The 22,500-nt window shown below is 42.0% G+C and overlaps 1 protein-coding gene across 5 annotated transcripts in view; it reads right to left on the bottom strand.

Annotated features, from left to right (window-relative positions):
* prkd1 (protein kinase D1) overlaps positions 1 to 20,131 on the bottom strand; it is a 55,710-nt gene extending 35,579 nt beyond the window's left edge. For 2 of the 5 annotated variants that reach the window (XR_003834363.1, XR_003834362.1), the window contains exon 1: positions 8,796 to 9,008. Coding sequence is in view for 1 of the 5 variants with exons in the window: in XM_029460321.1 (XP_029316181.1) it covers positions 8,796 to 9,035 (240 nt within the window). In the remaining 4 variants the exon portion in view is untranslated. Of the gene's footprint in view, positions 1 to 8,795; positions 9,065 to 10,088; positions 10,245 to 20,062 lie in introns of those variants that run through there. The other 3 variants (XM_029460321.1, XM_029460322.1, XM_029460320.1) reach the window with 3 other exon arrangements.
* Positions 20,132 to 22,500: the final 2,369 nt, after the last annotated feature.

The following is a 22,500-nucleotide window of genomic DNA, read 5'->3' as shown; positions in this document are numbered from 1 at the left end:
TGTGGCGGCACCCTGGTGAGGAGTACCAAGACAAATGTGTTTTGTCTACAGTCAAGCATGGTGGTGGCAGCATCATGGTCTGGGGCTGCATGAGTGCTGCCGGCACTGGGGAGCTGCATTTCATTGAGGGACACATGAATTCCAATATATACTGTGACATCCTGCAGCAGAGCATGATCCCCTCTCTTCGGAAACTGGGCCGTAGGGCAGTTTTCCAACATGATAATGACCCTAAACACACCTCCAAGATGACAACGGCCTTGCTGAAGAAGCTGAAGGTTAAGGTGATGGACTGGCCAAGTATGTCTCCAGACCTAAACCCAATTGAGCACATGTGGGGCATCCTCAAGAGGAAGGTGGAGGAGTGCAAGGTGTCCAACATCCGTGCGCTCCGTGATGTCGTCGTGGAGGAGTGGAAGAAGATTCCAGAAGCAACCTGTGCAGCTCTGGTGAATTCCATGCCCAGGAGGGTTAAAGCAGTGCTAGATAACAATGGTGGTCACACAAAATATTGACACTTTGGGCACAATTTAGACATGTTCACTATGGGGTGTACTCACTTTTGTTGCCAGCTGTTTAGACATTAACAGCTGTGTACTGAGTAATTTTCAAAGGACAATAAATCTATACTGTTATTCAAGCAGCACACTGACTACTTTAAGTTATATCAAAGTTTCAGTAGGATAATGTTATCCCCTGAAAGGATATAACAGAATATTTGCAAAAATCTAAAGGGTGTACTCACTTTTGAGATATACTGTACATAGACCTAAAAGTAAAAGCACAAGTGTAGTCAATGACATTAACGACATACATTTAGATCAGCCAGCTCCAGGTCTCTGCTATTGTTGTGAATGTTAACTCACTATCATGGCTCACCAGTACACTTGTTAAAACTGAGCCATCGTTAATGTGCAGTAACACTGATTAGCGCTCAGGAACACAACGTCACGATAGCTGAACAAACCAAACTGGCCACTTACAGAGAAACTGCTTATTTCAGATCGATCCAAAATTTATTTTTAATGTAATTTTACGGCCGCTTCAACATGAAAATCATCCAAACAGGAGCTGATGTACCGGTCCTCGTCTAGAACACCTAATGGACATGAGAGGGTGCTATCACCATGACGACAGGACATTGGGCGGGATGACGTTTAAAAAGGTGTGTCATCATTATTTAGTGACATCAGCAGTGACAGCAGCAGTTTAAATGTATCATTTTTCCACCAAAAGAAATTTACCATTATCATTAATCATCTCACAACCGCTCAGTTGGGAACTACTGGATTAAACTAGCTAACTGTATATAAAGTATTTAAAAACTAGCTCCACCTGAATCAGCTACAACAGTATCGCTGCTCTAACATTGATGCATAATTATTAACAATCAAATCATTTCAGATATAATAATATCATCAGAAGCCAAGCACTTTTGTTTTGATACTTCAAGTACATTTTTCTGATAATACTTACTAATACTTAAATTACATTCCGCTACGTTAGAACAATTATATATTTACAACGGCATTAATTCTACTTACTGACAGTTTGTTTTTGGAAAACAATGGAAGATGTATCAGGCTTTGATACACACACAATACTTGTTAGTAAATACAATGGGGGACGGGTTCACAAAAGGATTGCGCGTTTTTTACGGCTGCGAAACCGGCACAAATAAGACAAAGAGAAACTGGGGAATTATCAAAGCAACTGCAAAGGGTGAAATGTACCCCTTACTCTGATGCTAAGCAAATAGTGTCTTGGTGCTCCTGTGCTGTTTGAACATATTTTATTTAGGTAAGAGCTGGTTGAGAGCGGTGGATTAGTCAGTGCTTTCCGGCCAAATTCAAGCCCTGGATCTACCAGCATGGTATCCTGCCAAGGAAACTCTGGCAGCTGCTTGTCTATGAAGTCCCCATCCATATCGTAGAGAGCTTGGAGAGGAAGTTTAGCAGTTTCCTCAGGAGGTGGATGAGATTGCCCAGGAGCCTGAGCAGCATCGCCCTCTACGGGAACAACACCAAGCTCCAGGTGCCCCTGAAGTCCCTGGAGAGGGAGTTTAAGGTGACTCTGGCCAGAGAACTGATGCTGTACAAGGACTCTAGCAACCCCAAGGTGGCCCAGGCAGGGGTGGAGGTAAAACTGGGAGGAGAAGTTGAGAGCCAACAACGCTGTGTTGAAAGCAGAGTCTTGGATACGCCACAGAGTCCTGGTGGGAACAGTGACTTAGGGAAGAGCTGGACTGGGAACCTTCCCATCTCCCCAGTATGACAAGGTCAAGGGGCGTAGGCTGGTCCAGGAGGAAGCGAGGGCAACAGTGGAGGAGGAAGAGAGGTCCAGCAGAGCGGTTGGACTTAGGCAGCAAGAGGCCTGGACAAGGTGGGAGCAGGCTATGGACCGGAAAGTCACATGGACTGATCTCTGGCAGGCCGAACCACAGCGCATCAAGTTCCTTGACCAGGCATTATACGATGTCCTGCCCAGCCCATCAAACCTCGTCATCTGAGGAAAAGTGGAATCTCCTGATTACCTGCAATGTAGGGGGATGCTGGAGCGCATCCTGAGCAGCTGCCCAAAGGCTCTTGGGAAGGGCCGGTAAACCTGAAAGCATGACCAGGTTCTGTAACGTATTGCAGAAACCATCAGCATGGGAATCAGCAGCTGCAGACGAGCATGCACCTACACGCAGATGATCACCTTTGTGAAGGCTTCCAAGAACCACAGCAGACAAGAATCCATCAGGAATCCTGGCGAATGCGCAGGACTGGCAGCTTTCTGTGGATCTGGTGAAACAGCTGAGGTTCCCATGGCACATTGCAATAACCGCCCTGGACCAGACATCCTCCTGGTCTCAGAGATGACAAAAAGCATTGTCATGATGGAAGTGAAAGTGCCGTGGGAGGATCGTCTAGAGGAGGCCCATGAGAGGAAGAGAAGAGCTGGTCATCGACTGCCACAAGCAGGGCTGGAAGGCAAAGTGTATGCCCATCGAGGTTGGCTGCAGAGCCCTGAGTGCAATGGGTATCACTGGAAGGAAGAGGAGAAGAGCCATTAAAAACACTACAGAGGCAGCGGAGAAAACCTCAAGATGGCTCAGGAGAGGTCCATGGGGAGGAGCTAATGCCACCTGAACACAAGTCATGGTCTGATCAACCATGATTGGGTCCCCTGGGGCGAGGGTCTGTGATGTTGAAAGACCCGAAATACCCAATGAACCCTGGTTACATCACTGATGATGTGTTCAGGAGCATCACAGAGATGTATTTTTTCAATCAAGGTAATATGCAAACATCTGGCGCAATATTGGCCAGACAGTATACGATGTCCTGCTGTTTGGGTTTTCAAAGAGTTGGGGATAAATGAAGAACATTAATAAGAGGCATCATGCCCAGTCCGTTTTATTTGTGAACATTTCAAAGGAGAAGGGTTTTTGACGTTTGACGTTCTGAGACTAAAATGTATTTATTATTTCTCTGCCATAATTCCACATAGCCTACTGTGTAAAGACAACATTTATACTTTGCAAATCGCCCCTCTGTGACTATGCAAATTAGATTTGTTGACAACAAAAAAAATATAGAATATCAACAGATTTTAAGGAAAGGAGAAAAAATAAATGTGAAAGAACAAGAGAAAGAGGGAAAATTAGATGAAGAGAAGATGAATAAAGACACATGAATACAAAAAAGTAAGGAGATGAAAGAGACAGAACAAAGACACACGCATCTGTTCTCTTCTGCTTCATTCACTCTGTGTGTGTGTGTGTGTGTGTGTGTGTGTGTGTGTGTGTGTGTGTCTCATAATGGCCCTCAGAAGGACACTTCACAGCCGCAATCATCATCAGTTGCCAGGCAACAAGGAGAAACTGCTACTGACTGAAACACAGCACAGACGGCTTTATTATTACTGTTACAGAGTGACAGCGGTGTGTGTACGTGTGTTTCAGAGTGTGTGTGTGTGTGTGTGTGTGTGTGTGTCACAGGGATGTTCAGTAACAACACAGTGTTGGACAGAGTTTGGGTCATTACTGGGAACAAAAGTAATTCTTTACTTTTAGAGAGCTGAAGCCCATCCGTCATATGTTCTCTCAGGTTTCTATTTTCAGTGTTACATTTGGCATGATGTGCATCATCAATACTGACATCAACCACAATCTCTGCGAACTTAACCATCAGCCTTATCTAACAGAACAGCCAATGAGCAATCAGCTAAAGAACCCAAACACTTCAGCGCCAGCTCTGATTGGGCCTCAGATCTGTCAGTCAAATATTTAGAGGAAGAGAAACTTTTTGCATCAAAACAGTTTGAGTTTCTGAAAACCTAAGAACATTTATCACACACACACACACACACACACACACACACACACACACACACACACACACACACACACACACACACACACACACACACACACACACACACACACACACACACACACGGCAAACTCGGGGGCAGAGCAGGCCCAATGTGGAAGTGCCAAAAACTGCAGTTCCTCAGACGGCCACTTGAAGATGGCTCCTAAAGGGACCAATCTCCATAGACCCCAATGTTAAAATACCCAACTTTTAAAGCAGAAATCAACATGTTGACAGTTTGGTGTTGAGAGAAAAATCACATTCATAACAACATCATGAGAAAAAACAAGCTCACATTCACAAACTCATCGCAAATTTACCACTGCTTGTCTATGTGAGAATGTGGACATATATTACATTCATAAGGACACTGACACTGCCTGTGTGTGTGTGTGTGTGTGTGTGTGTGTGTGTGTGTGTGTGTGTGTGTGTGTGTGTGTGTGTGTGTGTGTGTGTGTGTGGTTTATTTGTGAATGCTTGGCAACAGCTTCTGTTCATCAAGCAAAACCCAGAGAAACAGAGAAACCCCTGCAGAGCCAACAAACAAAGGCAGAATTCATCTCGTTTCCAATGAGAAGCGACTGAGCCGCAGAGTGAGTCACCACACTGACTAACACTGGAGCAGATCGCTGATTTCCAGCCTCACATACTGTAGACTTTACACATGGAGGGAAATACTGCTAAATACATTGCAAGCCATCAGAGAAATGTTCGGAGCTTCGCAAACATCTCAAGTCTCCCATCGATTACGTCTCTCACCACAACGCTAGATGAATGTGCCATGAATGTCTCAGGTCCGTCTTACATCCAGGACGTGGTCAAACCGTACACTGCAGCCCGTCCGCTACGCTTGCTGCTGCGGTCGGCCTGCTACTCCGTCACCAGAGGAGACCCGGCTACTTCTCAACAAAGTCATGAAATCTCATTGAAAATAAGGTCAAAATCTTCCATGCCGATATAGTTGATTTCATATCTCGATAACAATATATAACATGATATAGTGGGTTTTCTATATGGAATAATCACATGGTAAAGTCTATTTTTAGATACTCCTGTTTGAATTAAATAATTTCTCATTTAACTAAGAACTTGAAAAATGAACATAAACAGTTTCAAGTGAAATAAATATATATTTCCAGCCGTACATTGACTATGACGTCGTATTTGTGTATCGTGATATATGATTGCATCACAATATCATTCCATTGAAAGACATTTTCACTGAATTATCGCCCATTCTTTGTGACCCTTAATTGTTATTATGTGTGTCCAGGCTGTGGAAATACATTTCTGGAGGACAATAAATTATCTATCTGTCAAAGAACGATCAAAAAAGTAAGAAGACTTGCTCCATCTGTTCCCCAATTTCTTGCCCCGTCTGTTATTTTTGATACATTCATGTACTAAAGCAGAACAATAACCAGAAATAATAATAGTAATAATTTCAATGTCTCCTTCCAAACAAGGTGACTGCTGTGTTGACGTTGTGTCTCAAAGACAAAGTGTCACTTTCTAAATCCATTATTGGTCTAACATGCTGGATCTTCACTGAACACAAACACAAACATGAGCATTTAGTTCCTGACGCGTCTGGTGTATAAAGCTCGGTGCACTGCAGAAGAGTCACATGAAGGTCCAGCAGGTCACAAAGGTTATTGTTGTATAATTGACTGAAATAGACGACGTCGCCTGTGGCATCGCACATTATCCATACATGTTATTGAACATTCCTACCGCACATACACAGACACATGCGTCTACTGTCCCCGCATGTGGGGACATTTCTGCTACACGTCACAGGTTTTCAGCACCATACATTTTCATAACAGAGATCAATATTTCCATCTTATTAGATCTCTGCATTGGCTCCCTGGGAAAACAAGAATTGATTTTATATTTATTCTACTTGTATGCACAGTTGGCCGCCTTCTTTATTTATGCACCAAGTAGATGAACTTGCCCTAATTCTGAGGACCTGAGAGAAGTACATCCTTTGCATATGTGTATGTATTAGAGGGTGAGGGTGTGTATGCATGTGAGCTTTTATGTGTGGTTTTGTTATTATATGTAATTTTTATGTACATTGCGTTGCATGTAATAAACTTAATTTAGGCCAAATATCAGTTTAGTACGACGGCGTATTACTAGGTAGGTATATTACTCCCCTCTAGGGAAAAAACTCCAGTTTCCAAAATGAAAGTCGTAAATTCACGAGAAAAAACTATCTGAGATTAAAGTCGTAATTTCCCCCCTGAAAATCAAGAAACACATCTTTTCACTTTGCAATGTTGGATCAACATCATCACACCACAGACGTCACGGCTTGCTTGTTTATTTTGCCTGCAGTGGATGATCTAATCAAATTATAGTTTGCAATCGGATTAAGCAATAAGGAAATACTCGTGATCGTAGCCCAGAACTTCTAGGGGGGGGGGGTGCAATCCCTCTTGTTGCAAAATGACCTTAAATGCATCCCATGTGTTAACCTGCTATCCCTGCCCTTGAGCAGGGGAAGAACAGTCCCAAAAGTTGCTCTCATTTATTTTTTAACCTTTTATTTTGGGAAGTTTCACAGAGAGGAAACCAGATCACATTCTCACCTGGAAGCTTCGCAGTACAACACAGTCTGATCTGCCACTGAGCAGCTGGAGCAGTCGGGGTTAGGGGGTCTTGCTCAAGGGCACTTCAGTAGAGGTAATCAGATCCGATGACCTTCCTGTCACAAGCTCGCTCCTCTAACCTTTAAGGCCCCGACCCACCAAGCCGACATTAAAGGACTAGTGGCGACGAAGCTGCCGCTGTGTCGCCTCATGTCGCCTTTGTTTTGGCCAAAAAGCCGCACATGAACACACCACAACGACAACGGCTAACGAGTACGTACATACTGCGCCTGCGTGAGGCAATAACTCTCCACACCAGTAGGTGGCGGTAGTCTGTATTCGTTATTCAAACGAAGCAACCGGAAAAACCTTGAACGGCGTCTATACAAATAACAAATGAAGTTGAAAAATGAAAAGCCTTCCGTGTGTGCCCTCTTGACTTAAGTCTCTTAAATTTGTTTGCTGACTTCACTTCCGTTTCTCTTCTTGTGCACTGATTCGCTAAAGTTCAACAGCCAATCAGAGTGATTTATTTTGCCGACAGGGACGAAAAATGCCGGCAGCGCGGGACACGCGGCAAAAATAGGGCCGACGCTTACCGACAGCCGACTAACTGACGGCCGATATCGATTTGGTGGGTCACGGCCTTTAATGGGTCACGGCCTTTAGGCCACCACTGCTTTGTTTTAATAAATCCATGTCTGTTTGCCCTAATAGAGTCTCTTACATTGGCCCTAATAGAGTCGTACATTTGAACCTACAACTTTTTCTCTCTGTGATTGTTTTGCGTCTTTTTCTTGTCACTTCGCATTACGTTTCTTTATTTTGTTCGACTCTCTTTGTGGTCAATCTTAAATTACGTACAGAATTCTGATACTAATAAGATAATTTAATATCAACTTCTGACTCTGGCCAATCAGATTATGGGGGATGGGGGGGGGGGGGGGGTATTATGTGATGCTGAATATCACTGACAACATCAGTAAATGGAGCTCCACCAAAATTCAAAACATAGGATTAGAAGCAAGACTGGATCACAACTGAGTAGAACAGGCAACAGCCCCAGAACCTCTACTCAAAGCCTCTTCTAGAGCTTTCTACCACATCTTCAGTCTTCTTCAGAAAATGCTCAGTTTTCATCACATGGTTCGTCGGTTGAATAGGGGGGAGGGCATCATTGTATTATATCACATGACCAAAGTTCAATACTTAGATCACATGATGACAACTCACCCGTCTCCATGACAACTGGGCAAATGGCATCCACTGATGAAGACGCTGTGGTTCAGTTCTGCACCACAGACTGACTCCAAGCAGGTTCTCAGTGTGTTCACATTGGAAAATTGAAATTGGTCAGAATACCACAGATCCTAAATGAATGTGTTTGATCATGTTGCCACCAGAAGTCTTGCAGATTAAAGGAACTATGTGGGGTTCGGGTGATCATATTAAACCAGCCAATATTTGAAGCTACCTCCAAATTCCCAAAATGACTAAATTATGAACGTTTTGTTCTTCAGCAACTGTATTTTACTTTACCATGTCTACGTCTATACTTACCATACCTTACTGACTGTGTTTCTAATGTACGTGGATCTTCTGAATTTTGCTGATATGACACTTTTGTTTGACAGATTGGAACCAAAGCCAAAAATAAAAATAGGTCAAATTCAGATTTAAGAAATGTACCTGTAGTTGTAGACTATTGTTAACAAATGCAACACAAGGCGTAATGGTAGTACCTAAACTTTTGCTAGGCTACTTTAACTTATGGCTCAGTCTTACAACTCTTTTGCAGAAGTTAGAAGGTCTGATGAGGACTTCTCTTGGTTACCTTCTGGTCCACGATGGAGCACGCCACCTCCCGGACCTGACTGAGGCTGAGCTCTGCGGCGTCCAGCAGCACCGGCTCCCGGCTCAGACCGATCTGGATGTGGAAGGAGATCACATCGCCACATCCTCCTCCTCCCCCACCACCTCCACCTCCTCCTCCCCCGGTGCCGGTGTTGGTGTTGTTTGTCCCCCCTGAGAACAGAAGCGGGCTGGGCGCACGGATCAGCGGAGGCGCACTCATAAGAGCCTTTTCCCCGGTGGTCTCCAACGCTGCCAAGAAACAATTAGGAGTAACGACGATTATAAATAACCGCACGGGTGATTAAATAGGGAAATCAACGATGGAGCGGAAGCCGGCGGGTCCAGGAGGCGCAGCCAGAGGACGGATTCAAAGCTGGAGAAGTGCGCGATGCTCGGACGCGTCAGAAAAGAGTTTCCGACAAAAATGATGACCGATGAACTAAAACAGAACTAAGAGAAAAAGCGCAGAAAAGCCATGAGAACACAAACAGTGACAGGATGTGAATAAAGAGGGAATAATAAGAGCCATAATGACTACATGACTGGACCAGAGAACAGCGTGGAAACCGGTGATGCGGGTGACAGAGGCATGGACGTCAACAGTGGCTGGAGAGGAGGAGGAGGAGGGGGGGGAGGAGAGAGGGAAGCCTCCTGGACTGACGGGAGAGATGGTTTCATTTACAGTCTTGAATGTAGTTAGAAAACGTGACTTCAACATGTAAATACAAATATTTCCATTTGGATATGAATCTTGTTGTAGCCTGTTGAATAATCTTTCAAATGAAACTGAAGCGCTTCAAGAGAGAAACTTGTTATTCATCAAGTTTTGTGGGTAAAACATTTCGTTGTTAAATTATAGCTCAAATTGAAAGTTTAAAACATTACAAACTAGGCTACTAAATCTTAAAAGCAGAGTTATAGATCAGAGCTTTAACCAGGATTTTAGAAAATACCTTCTGCTTAGAAATTGCACTAACTAAACTCAAACTCAAATAAGTATCTCAGAACATTGTCTCTTTTTGATGTTAATTCTACCAGATTGCATAAGAAACTGCTCGGGAAATGACAGACCTGAGACATTAAACATTACCTTTCTGTTTCATAAAATTAAAAACTGAATCTTTTTCCATTTGCTTGGCCTGAAAGTGGTCTAAAAACAGTGGAATAAGGTTAAACATGAATAAATAAACAGATGGAAGGACATGTTGAAGGTGGAGGGGTGGACAGAAGAAGAAGTGTGTTCATTGATGATTGATGTTTTAAAACTTCTGACCTTTTCTGTAGTTCAGCTCCACCAGGAGGTCGTTTCTAGCCTGGTGAATTCAAACAGGTCTGGTGCGTTCACTGTCTGCTGTTTCCCCCGTTAGAGAAACAACCGAGACCAATCACAGCTTTGTAGGCGTGTGTTAACTATGTGGATGTCATCTTCCTGCGTCAGAGCCAGAGAAATAGAGCCATTAAATTATTCTATCCATCCATCCATCCATCCATCCATCGCAAAGAGTGAAGTGTGTTGGTTGCTAGGAAACACACACACACACACACACACACACACAGTATATACACAAAGACACTCCTGTCTGCCAGCCCTCCCACGCTTCAACCTTGCCTCCATTTACTTCCACTTATTACCAAGGATGATGCCAGAATTGTGGCATATGTGAAGTCAGACCTGTAGTTGAGACTATGCATATTTTAAAAAGGTGCAAAACAAGGAAAACATTAACCTGGAATCTTCCTCCTATCTGAGATTAATAGTGATTCTTTTTTTGATTCAATACTAAATTGCCCTGTGGACAGTAAAGGGCAACACACACTTCCCTTTAAGGATTAATCCAGGTGCTGTATGGCCGACAGATGAACCCGGAGGAAGTGATTCAATCCAGTGTGAGAGATTACATTTTCAGTGTGAGGCCGAGAGGTCGTGACCTCCAGCAGTAATCCCATTACAACAAGTGCTAACAGCGTGCGTGAGATCTAATGAACTTGCTGCTTTATGATCACGTACGAAGCTGTAAAATATTAATCCAAACAAACACATCCACAGTCCCGTCCTCCTCTCGGTGATTCACTGCTCCAGGGTTCAGCTCCCGCAACATCCATCCGAGCTGAAAATGCGCAGTGTAATTATCGGACCTATTTATACAGACGTGTTAAAATAGTACGATGAAGATGAGTCAGCTAAGATGATGCATTGGCACTAAACTTGACGGCAGCAGAACTTTATTCGTCATCAGAAAAGATGTGATGTGGTCCTGTTGTTGGTGGAAGAAGCAAGATGCAGCAGGATGCCAATTATTGTAAATTAAAGCATAAAAAGTGCTTCACTGCTCAGAAGTCGTCCAGCAGCACGCTGTTGTAACGTTAAGAAAGGTATAACTTGGAGAGCACCAATCAGCTCGTTTTGATTCCCTGCTGAAACTATTTCTCATCCACATGAAACACATTTAAACAACAAAGCTGATCGCTTCAACATATTCCCAAATTTCTAAAGGCCCTGTCACACAGCACCGTATGGTAGAAACATTTGCCGGCGTATACGGAATATAGGTAATACGCTGGTGTACGCTGGTGTACGCTGGTGTACGCTGGTGTACGCTGTTGAACGCTGAGGCCGTGAAACGTTTTTTTGAGCATGTTCAACAACGCACACCAGCATATTGCTGATATTCCGTATACACCGGCAAACGTTTCCGCCATACGGCGAAGGAATACGCTAGGAATGAGTTACGCATCTGTTGGGCATTCGTCCAATACGTTGGCCATTCGCTCCGATACGTTTTGTATAAGTACGCGATACGCCATCAATAGGCTCTGTATATGTTCATATACGTTGTATATATTAATTTTCATACACGTTGTATATGCTAATTTTCATACGCGCCAGCGTACGTTTCTGCCATAAGGAGCTGTGTGAAGGGGCCTTAAGGGACACAACAAGACTTTAGCATTGACAGTGATCAGTTCTACCAACATTGATGGCATTGAAAGTTTGGATTTGAATAAAAAGGTACATTGGATTAGTTTCCAGTTTCCAAACTCCGACCTCAATAATAAACATGAAGTTAAACGTGTCATTTTGCCACTATGGGTCAAAAGACGGAGTTTGGTTGCGTCGTAAAGCAGCATTGGGTGTGTCGTTTGTACTGGATTGCATTCAATATATTAGAAACACCTGTCAAATCTGAAGGTGAACTACTGTACGCATCATATTTCTTCTTCTAACTCCACGTAGTTTGTTAGTTGGTGGAAGATTTTGAATCAACCTTTCCTCCATTTAGTTGCCCAGATGAGTGAAGTAGAATTGATCTTTTTGTTCACCAAGGAATCAAAACAAGCTTAATGACACCTGTAAAATCTAATGTAATGCAGTATAAACAGACACTTTTAATAGATAACAATGTGCAGTTTTGATTGACACTGTTGGAGATATGTTCATTTAACTTATAATCAAATAGATATAATTGTCTGAAATCAACAACAGTCATGGAACGTTTTGAAAGGAGATGACAAAACAAGCTGGTTTGAGGTCGTTCAGGTTGAATGTAGGTGGATGACACCTAAAGTCAGTCTGTGCTTATTCAGACTTCACTGGAGGATGTTCATAAATAGATCTGTTATCAGAGTAACATCAGTCAGCTGTGCTGTGTGGAGGAATCTCTCAAACACTTTGATGTGAGGTGAGTCAACCGTTCAACAGTCTGCTTTCAGGATATCCAGACTCCCACTCTGACAACTCCTCCTGACCAGTGGCCATCTCTGACCTGCTCTACAGAAATAACTCAACACTTCCACGCAATGGAAGCATTAAGTCTGGATCTCTTATGTATCTTCTCCATCACTTCCGGGGCTGAACAATTAAGCCAACAGGGCTACTTGAGGTGACGTGAGGCTTTCATACAGTCTATGGTACTGCAGCCATAATTATTTGATATGATCTTCCACCTCTTGAGGAAATCTATAAGGCTAGACTACAAAATAAGGACCTTACAGTTTTAAAAAGGACACCTCTAACAACCTTCTAATGTCTTTACCTTTCACAACACATGTCCTGAAGCTGTCCGCCTCCTGTACACTACAAACATGGCACTGCAGGCTACTCGCCAGGAATCGTGCAATCGAGCAGATGTGTTTAATGCGCTTGAAGCACTTTATGTCTTGGGTTGTTTGATGTCGCTGCTAACTCCCCTACAGGTGCTCGAGTTTTATCTATGGTGATCCTATGTGTTGGATTTTATTCAACCATTTGTTTAAGCTTTTATGACTATTTTATTGGTATGGCCATTATCTATGTCTTTAATATTTTGTTTAATGCGTCGGTCTTTCTCCGTCTCTGTTTAAATGAGCTCAATAAGAAAAGAATCCAATCAATCATTGCATTAAATGATTAAATCTTGAATCTCATAATAAAAAACAAGTACTTCAAAAGTCAAGTATGAAATAGAAATGGCAAAAGAAGAATGGAAAATAGCAGTGCAGTGTCCTTCACGGTGAGGCATGTGGAGAAGTGATGGAGGATGCAGCTGAACAGAAACAAGGGAGGACTGAATCATAACACTAAATTCACATATTTATTACATTACTTTTTGATCCTGGTCAAGTGTATTTTTTGCAACAGAAGTTTTCTTCATTTCCCAGAGAAAATCCAGTAATTCTGTTCTTTAGACGACAAGAAAATCAATGAAAAATGTGTGACGTGCATCAGAACAATCCACCTACAAACTACTATCAGCCCTTGATGTATAAATACAGCAGACAACTGTCAGCAGTGTGGACAGTACGGAGGATGAAAGATTGAAAGAAGTGTACTAGCTGTACGAATACTGCGGCTGTAGAAATACCGCCTCTGCAAATTGTAAGCCAATTAGTTTACAGTGTTTGTGTCACGGATCAGAGTGCATTGTTTCACCTTGTTGAGGTAAAACAGGGAATTCATTTGCTTTTTAAAGATTCTTTGTGCGCGGTGTTGCTCAGAGGCTTCGGGGCAGCATCCATAATGAACGTGCCCTTTCTCACAACGAGCTGAAGCGTTCTCCTTATGAAGAACAGACAGACACGTGTGTGTGCATGTGTGTGTGTGTGTGTGTGTGTGTGTGTCTCAGCTCCTGGAACAGTGCTAAAGAGATTGCAAGTCAGACAATAAGCAAACCTGTTGCCATGGAGATCCGTGTAACAGCAAGAGAGTGGTGGTGTGTGTGTGTGTGTACATCTGATCATTACCAATCAAACAGAACAGCTGATCAGCTGCTAAAAACATTAGGCCAGACAATCATTCAATCAAACAGCCAATTAATGAGCCGATCGTCCAATCAAGTGCCTGATCAGCCGATTGGCTGCAGCTCTTCAGCCAGACAGGTAATCAGCCAATCGAACATCTGCTTAACAAATCAAACAGCTAATTAGTCAATGAAACAGCTGATCAGCCAAACAAACAGAACAGCTCGATTGAAACATGACAGAGCCGGTCAATCGGCCAATACAACTGCTGCTCAGTCGATCAGCTGATCTGCAAATCAAGCAGCTGATAAAACACCTGATCGAGCAACTAATTAAAACAAATCAACAACACAATCAGCCTGCAAGTCTGTTAATCAATGAGTCAGTGAGAGAGGCAGCCAAGCAGGTAATCAATCAGTCTTTCCCATAATGTAGCCGCAGTTCTTTTTCAAATCAGCAGCGTGGAGGCTGGAAACCGTCTCTACTGCAGCTCGATATTAACTGTATGTTGTGTGACATTAACACACACAGTTTGATGTCTCGATCCATCTGTGGGTCCAGAACTCTGCAGGACCTGAATCCAACAGAACTAGAGTGCTGCTCCGGTGTGAAAACACATGGACTGAGAGTCACAGAGTGGAGACACTGAGGAGACGCTGCAGCACATGGAGCGACACTGATGCAACCCTCCCGATCAGGCTGCAAGTTAACTTTGATCTGAGTTTGATTCAGCCAGATATTAGCGTCCCAATATCCGGTACTAAAATCTGTCTTGAAATCTTAGAATGTGCACGTGTGCAAGCTTCTTTTCACCAGGGCGTGTTCTTCAATATACAGTGTTTTTTTGTGTTTGCTTATTTATTAATTTCAGTCCAATGTTTCAGGTTTCATGAATTTACACACGCTTGTTTAGTTTGTTTTATGGGTTCTTAGGGTTGATTATGATCAGTGGAAACATCCTATTGTGTGTCTTGTTGTTGTTCTGCCTGGTGTGTGTTGAGCATTTAAACGTGTTCTTACATTCAGAAGAAATAAAAAAATAACTTTTTTTAAATGTCTGACTTTTCTCATGAGTGACTCCTCTCTCTCTCCTCCGACGTGCTCGCTACACTGATCGCTCAGACTGATCAGACTTTCTGCGACACCTCGAAACATGCGCACACACACACACACACACACACACCCAGATAAAAACACACCACTCAGTTACTCTCAGTTATTCACACGCCATTGTGGCAACACGAACACACACTGTTCATTCACACTCATACATCACTAAAGCTGAACACACACACACGAAACAAACACCACTCTGACAGATTTGACACCCACCACCCGTTGTTACATTTTTACAGCCTCCATGGGTGCTATTCCCGTCACTGCGGGGTGTGGGAGATGCGGCAAAGTGCTAAAAAGCCGCCGTCTCTTCCCAGTAAACTTGGTGTCTTTGTTGTATGTTGTTGTGCAAATGTTTTGAGGGGAAGTTTGCCGACGGTGGCACGTGGCGAGGTACAACAGTATTCAGAGGGCAGCGGCGGGAGGGGCTGCGCCGCAGGAAACCAAAAAACGTGTCAGTCTGCAGGTCACAGGCCACGCCTCCCGCATGTTACAGTTTGTCTTAATTACTTCACATTTTCTGAAACTGTACCTCACTTTCACAAAACATTAAAAACACAGAAACAAACACGTTATTGAGACGCCATGTGTTTGTTTCTTTCCCACAGACAACAGAACATGTCTGTTGTCAGCAGAAAATATCCTTCTGCACACAGCTCCACAGCCCTGCTCCACCTCTACAACTATACTGCACCTCCACAGCCCTGCTCCACCTCTACAACTATACTGCACCTCCACAGCCCTGCTCCACCTCTACAATGCTGCTCCACCTCTACAACTATACTGCACCTCTACAACTCTGCTCCACCTCTACAACTATACTGCACCTCTACAACTCTGCTCCACCTCTACAACTATACTGCACCTCTACAACTCTGCTCCACCTCTACAATGCTGCTGTACATCTACAACTCTGCTCCACCTTTAGAACTCTGCTCCACCTCTACAATGCTGCTGTACATCTACAACTCTGCTCCACCTTTAGAACTCTGCTCCACCTCTACAATGCTGCTGCACATCTACAACTCTGCTCCACCTCCTTACACTTTGAGGACTTATTAGTTTAAAGGTATCTTGGACATACAAATCCATACATGTACACATTTATTGGTTTCAAATGCAAATTGGAGTCACAAGATGGTTTGATCACTTCACTTCACTTCACTTCACTTCACTTCACTTCACTTCACTTCACACACACACACACACACACACACACACACACACACACACACACACACACACACACACACACACACACACGCTTTAAGTAGTATTGGGTCAGTTAATAAATGTCCTCAACTGATGTCACTTGAGTCACCATGGGTTGAAAACTACAAGTTTGGAAAAGAAAAACAAATCTTGAGATGTTTAGTTAGAAATAAGTGAATGTACCAGAGCTCTGCAGGCTCGAAGCTCCATTCACCGCTACAAGTATAACACAGCCCACACACACAACTGCTGGTGAGGAGTTTTGTTGTGGGTAAAGTAGGCGCCATGTTTGGACAAAGTCATAGGATGTGTGGAATAAAAGAGACGATAGGTTTATCTGCTTCTGCTGCATCAAATTAGATTATGTTTACCTAGTTCAGGTTGCTGACATGCAGGTGAGCTCAGTGCCACCAGTTTATGTTTTTTACTCTTCTTCAGTCTGGATTTTATGTCCGTTGAAGTAAACATATCTACCGCTTACTAAACTCTTTGTTTTGCTTAAAAGATTTCTGAACATCTTCACTATTCCAAAACAAACATGCATTTATCCAAATGAGATCCCCCACACACTGTATACCACAATGTTGTGCTTTGCCACATGTGATTTCATCCATTTTAATTACCCATACAGATGCAGAGCTCATGTTGTGACGATTCAATCATGTTCAGGAGGCGAATTACTTTCTCTTAAAAGGCAACAACAATAACACTTCTAAAACACAATTTTCAACCCTAACCAAGGGGCTCTCACACGCACACACACACGCACGCGCACGCGCACGCGCACGCGCACGCAGGGTGACAATGACGCCCGCTCCTCCATGCTAGCCGTTTCCCCGGTGAGTTTTATGTAAATATTGACAAGCGTCGACGCCTGCAGCCACAGTGCAGGAGCTGTCGGCTTTCATCTTTAATTTCCTCTGACATATGTTTATGAACGAGAGGATGGCAGCGGCGCTGCAAAAGGTGACAAGTCTTTGCAAGTGATTTTATCTTGTGTTGAAACCAGTCAAGTTGATTTACAGCTCTTATGATGAAAGACAAGTTGCACACGTCCACAACCTGCAGTCCCGTCTACCTGTGGGCCTGTGGTTTTCTTATCATCAGTGATTCTGAACTAATGCTGAAAGTGTTGATCATTCAATCATTTTATTGAGCTAAAAAAGCAAAAATAATCTACTCTCAAATGACTGAATTTAAATTTTTGGATTGTAAAATATAACATTTTATAGAAAAACAATTGTTCAATAAACAGGAAAATTAATACATAGATCCAGAGGGTAGAGAAAATAATATACCAAATTTAAATTCCTAAGTGCATGTTTGTGTGTCTCAAGCAGGGAAAAAGGGAAATATTGTGTTAAACTCTGATTTTCAAAATGATATGAAGCTAATTTTAAACAGATTTTATTGGCATCGTCAGCTCCTGTGGATCAACATTTATATCCAGCACAGAGGGCTTTGGAAAGACTCTCCAACCACTGAACACGTTTTGTACTCAAACACTCGACACAGAGACTCAAACATATTATATTTATTACAAACATTATGAATTCCTGCTCGTCGGGTCATACTGAGGCTGAATGACAGAAGAACGGATATAAAAACAAACCTGTCAATCATAACTTTGATGTGTTCTGAAAAAGGACAAATCAGCAGAAAAACACTTTCAACAACTTGTGGTTATGTTGATGGATTTTGAATGTTGAAGGTTTTTCTTAAAGCCAAATTTGTGACGATTGTTCCCCAACGTCACCAAATTGAAATCATTCTTCACCTAACAAAGTAGTTTTGGTGCATAAACCAAACTTTAACCATAGATGTGGTAGATTGTTAGATTAATATTAGCCTGTCAATTTAAATAGTGTGAAGAAATGCACACAGTTTGTTGTGAAACAGGCTAACACTGTATGCTAACACTGTATACTAACACAGACTAACACCGTATGCTCACACTGTATGCTAACACAGGCTAATACTGGATGCTAACACAGGCTAACACTGTAGGCTATGCTGACACAGGCTAACACTGTATGCTCACACTGTATGCTAACACAGGCTAATACTGTATGCTAACACAGGCTAACACTGTAGGCTATGCTGACACAGGCTAACACTGTATGCTCACACTGTATGCTAACACAGGCTAATACTGGATGCTAACACAGGCTAACACTGTAGGCTATGCTGACACTGTATGCTCACACTGTATGCTAACACAGGCTAATACTGGATGCTAACACAGGCTAACACTGTAGGCTATGCTGACACAGGCTAACACTGTATGCTCAAACTGTATGCTAACACAGGCTAATACTGTATGCTAACACAGGCTAATACTGCAGGCTATGCTGACACAGACTAACACTGTATGCTGACACAGGCTAACACTGTACATGCTAACACAGGTTAATACTGTATGCTAACACTGTATGCAAACACAGGCTAACACTTAGGCCTATAGGCGACGAGTCCTTTTCTTCAAAATCAGATTATAGAGCGTGTGATGGATTACGATGTTCGGATTTTTATTCTCCCTGCAGTTTAAATTATATCTGACCAGTGTGATTACTAAAGATGTGTTCAAGCTTAGTGGCAGTTACAGATGATGCAAAGCTTCTTCTGCTCTATAGTTTCTTATTCAAACGTTTGCAGTAAGCAGGCAGCTGGTTTGTGATCTTATTGTGGTTTTGCATAATGTTTTAAAACATTTTTTATCAGAGTTGTTTTAATTAAGGTTAATTGGTATTTAATTTTTACAAATGGAAAAAGTTTACAAAGATATTAAAACAGCGAATCATCATTAACAAAAGCTGGAACATTCAGTTGTTTGGGAAATACTTGATATATTACGTTAATGTATTTATTCTTAAATTAAACATTAAAGCAGTAAAGAACTGTTTTCCCGAAATATCTGGTAAACAGCCGGTGAAGTTAAGCCGTCTGCGTCCCGTCACCTTTTACAGCGGGGGTTTGGGGACGCTGATGTGACAGTGTCAGAGATGATTAAATAAAGACTGTTCGGTAATTTATTCCAAAGTGTTGCAATAGAACATATGTTGTGAGAAAATTGCCGTTTCTCCTGAGGAAGTCTTTGTTACACACTCGTTAATATACTTTAAAAATAACAAGTGAAGACGAATGTGCAGGAAGAGATCAGCCTCAAACTGCATGCAGAGAAAAATGAGATCAAACAACTACATCTGGCTTCTCATGCACATGAAAAGTGTGCTCACGCAAACACAGGAAGGACAGAAGGTGGACGCTGAAGCAGGAAGTGGCTCTGTAAACTGGAATGGATGTTTACAACAGATGTATATATTCTATTGCAAATAAGTTAGTTTAAAGCCGGTTTAGTTTGACTAACTGCTCGAGGTTCTTGCCCCATAAAACTTATTGTAAACGATGGCAACACTGATGATGTATTGTGTATAATAATAATAATAATAATACATAAATGGGCATTTTTTGGGTCCTTTTAAGTTTCCAATAAACATTTAATTCTGCGGTTGTAACTTATTTCAAGCCACTTCTAGTATTAAATGAATGAGTTACTGCTCTCCACGCCCCCATCACCTCACACATATTACAGTACAGAGTTCTATTTCAAGTACACATTCAAATATAGCAATTTTATATCAGAAATAAACATGTATCTAAAGGAAAATAAAAATTATTGTCACAGTCTGCTTCTCTCCTTACCTACTGCACCTCCGTACTTTTCCACTCACCCCGCCCGCCTCCACCTCACTCCACCGGCCAGCCACTCCCCCCTCATCAGCTCACCTGGGCTCCAGCTGCAGCTCGTCTCCAATCAAGCCGGTATTTAAGCCTCTCCTGCGTACTCACTCACTCCTGGACAGATTGTACGTTGACTCATGCGAGACGCTCCATCATTCATTCGTTCTAGACCGATTTGGTTCGTCTGCGTGGACGTTGTACGTACCTGTGCTAATTATCTGTCCTGCCCTGTACCTGCCGAGCTCTGAAATTAAAAGTCATTACCAACTGTTCCTGGATTCCTGTGTGCTGCATCCAAACACGTCCCCGTCACTGTTATTCTAAGTGGAGTTACAACAGTTATATATAACATTCGTATTTTTATTTTTGTCATTTTACAAGTTTTCTGTGATGTACCCAATCAGCCATCTTGTTCCCACCCATCAATCACCCCCAATTTGCTCAATTGATAATTTTTTTGATAATTAAATTTGTGGTAAACACCCTGAAATCAGTCTTTCTAGTTCAACTGGGGCTGCAAGAGCTGATTAATATACTCTATAAATACAGTAAACTTAAGCACAAAACACTGACATCAGTGCATGATGTTTCACATATTCATAAACAAGTCAATATTAACATAACAGAGCTGCACCACGTGAACCCAGAGGCTTTAAAATAAAGTGTCAAACGCGCAGATCCTATATGATTCATATACATCCTGGTCCTGCTGTGTGCGCTGCAGACTGGGATCCATCCAGCTGTGAATCATTTATCAATCTACAAACACACGTACAAATTCCATGTTAATACACAAAACCCAAAGGCCCGAACAGGAGACATGATAGAGATAACTGGTTGTTTTCAAAGTCAAATTAAACCTGATAGAACAACAAAATAAAAGACTTGTTATGTTATGCTTTTGTTGTCTGTAATGAATATTTAATATTTTCACTCAACAACAATAAAGAACAAACAGCAGCAGCAGAGTGGAGGTGAAACTTTAATCAGTGTGTTATGAATGTTAGAGTGATTGTGTTGTACTTAACAAACACACACACACACACACACACACACACACACACACACACACACACACACACACACACACACACACCACTTGTTTAAAGACAAATATTTGAGGGAGAACAGGGTAAGAAAACAACTGGAGAAAAATGTGTGTGCGTGTGTCTGTGTGTGTGTGTGTGTGTGTGTGTGTGTGTGTGTGTGTGTGTGTGTGTCTGTGTGTGTGTGTGTGTGTGTGTGTGTGTGCGTGTGTGTGTGTGTTGTACTGTTCCTAGTTTGCATATTAACAATTAGATTAAATTGAACTTAAATATTTAAAATACAATCTAATCATCTCATGTTTACTTTTACATACAATAAATAATACGTCACAATTACGCCCAACACAATGGAATTAGAAAACTAATGACAACTTTAAATTGAGATAATCCATGCAGCAACGTTAAAAGTACATTTAGGATATTTATTCAACTCATTCATTTTCATCACATCATTTTTTTTAATAAACAGGTAAATATGACAAAAGAAAACTAAAGAAAAGGAAACATTGTATGTTGCCTGTTGCATCAATAAAGATGATTTGAACTGAGAGAGAGTAAGTACATTGAGTACACACACACACACACACACACACACACACACACACACACACACACACACACACAAACAGTATCCCTAAACGCACAGCGACATCACCAGGAGGCTTCCTTAATTATTTTCCCTCTCTGACAAACAACTTTAATTGCCTGTGTGTGTGTGTGTGTGTGTGTGTGTGTGTGTGTGTGTGTGTGTGTGTGTGTGTGTGTGTGTGTGTGTGAGTGTGAGTGTGTCAGACAGGGATCATTAGCATTCTGGGAGCAGGTTACAAATGTCGTTCATCTACAGCGTGCACACCAGGCAGCAACCTTCTGAAAAGTGAAGCCAATGCAGATGTGCCTAAAAGTCCCCGGGTTGTAAAAAGAAGTCAAGTTACTTCCTCATTTAAAATTGTAAATTAATTTAGTCACTTATGATGAGGATGATGATGATTGATAACTGAATGATTGGAAAGAGGAAGAATAACAAATACCGTTCAAACCGGTAGAAAGTGTTGCAAGTACAAGTCCTGCATTAAGTACAAAATACATCAACATATACCTCACATGCAGATATTATAATACTGTACAAGTCAGTATTTTATTTCATGTATAAAAGTTTATTAAATATCTTATCTGTGTAATTTAATATGTGGCTCCTGTTCCTGCGTGTTGATTAATAATTGATTAGTCATTCAGAGACCGACCTGTCAGTGTGGACATACAGAGTAAGTTCATTCATAAAAACATGATGTCATCCATAGTAAAGTTGTCGCCCCTTCTCTAAGCTGAGATAAGATGCTTTGTGATCCTCTCCTG

The sequence above is a fragment of the Cottoperca gobio genome, chromosome 22 (genome assembly GCF_900634415.1).
Source record: "Cottoperca gobio chromosome 22, fCotGob3.1, whole genome shotgun sequence".
Classification (NCBI taxonomy): Eukaryota; Metazoa; Chordata; class Actinopteri; order Perciformes; family Bovichtidae; genus Cottoperca; species Cottoperca gobio.
This window is presented reverse-complemented; position numbering and strand designations above follow the sequence as displayed.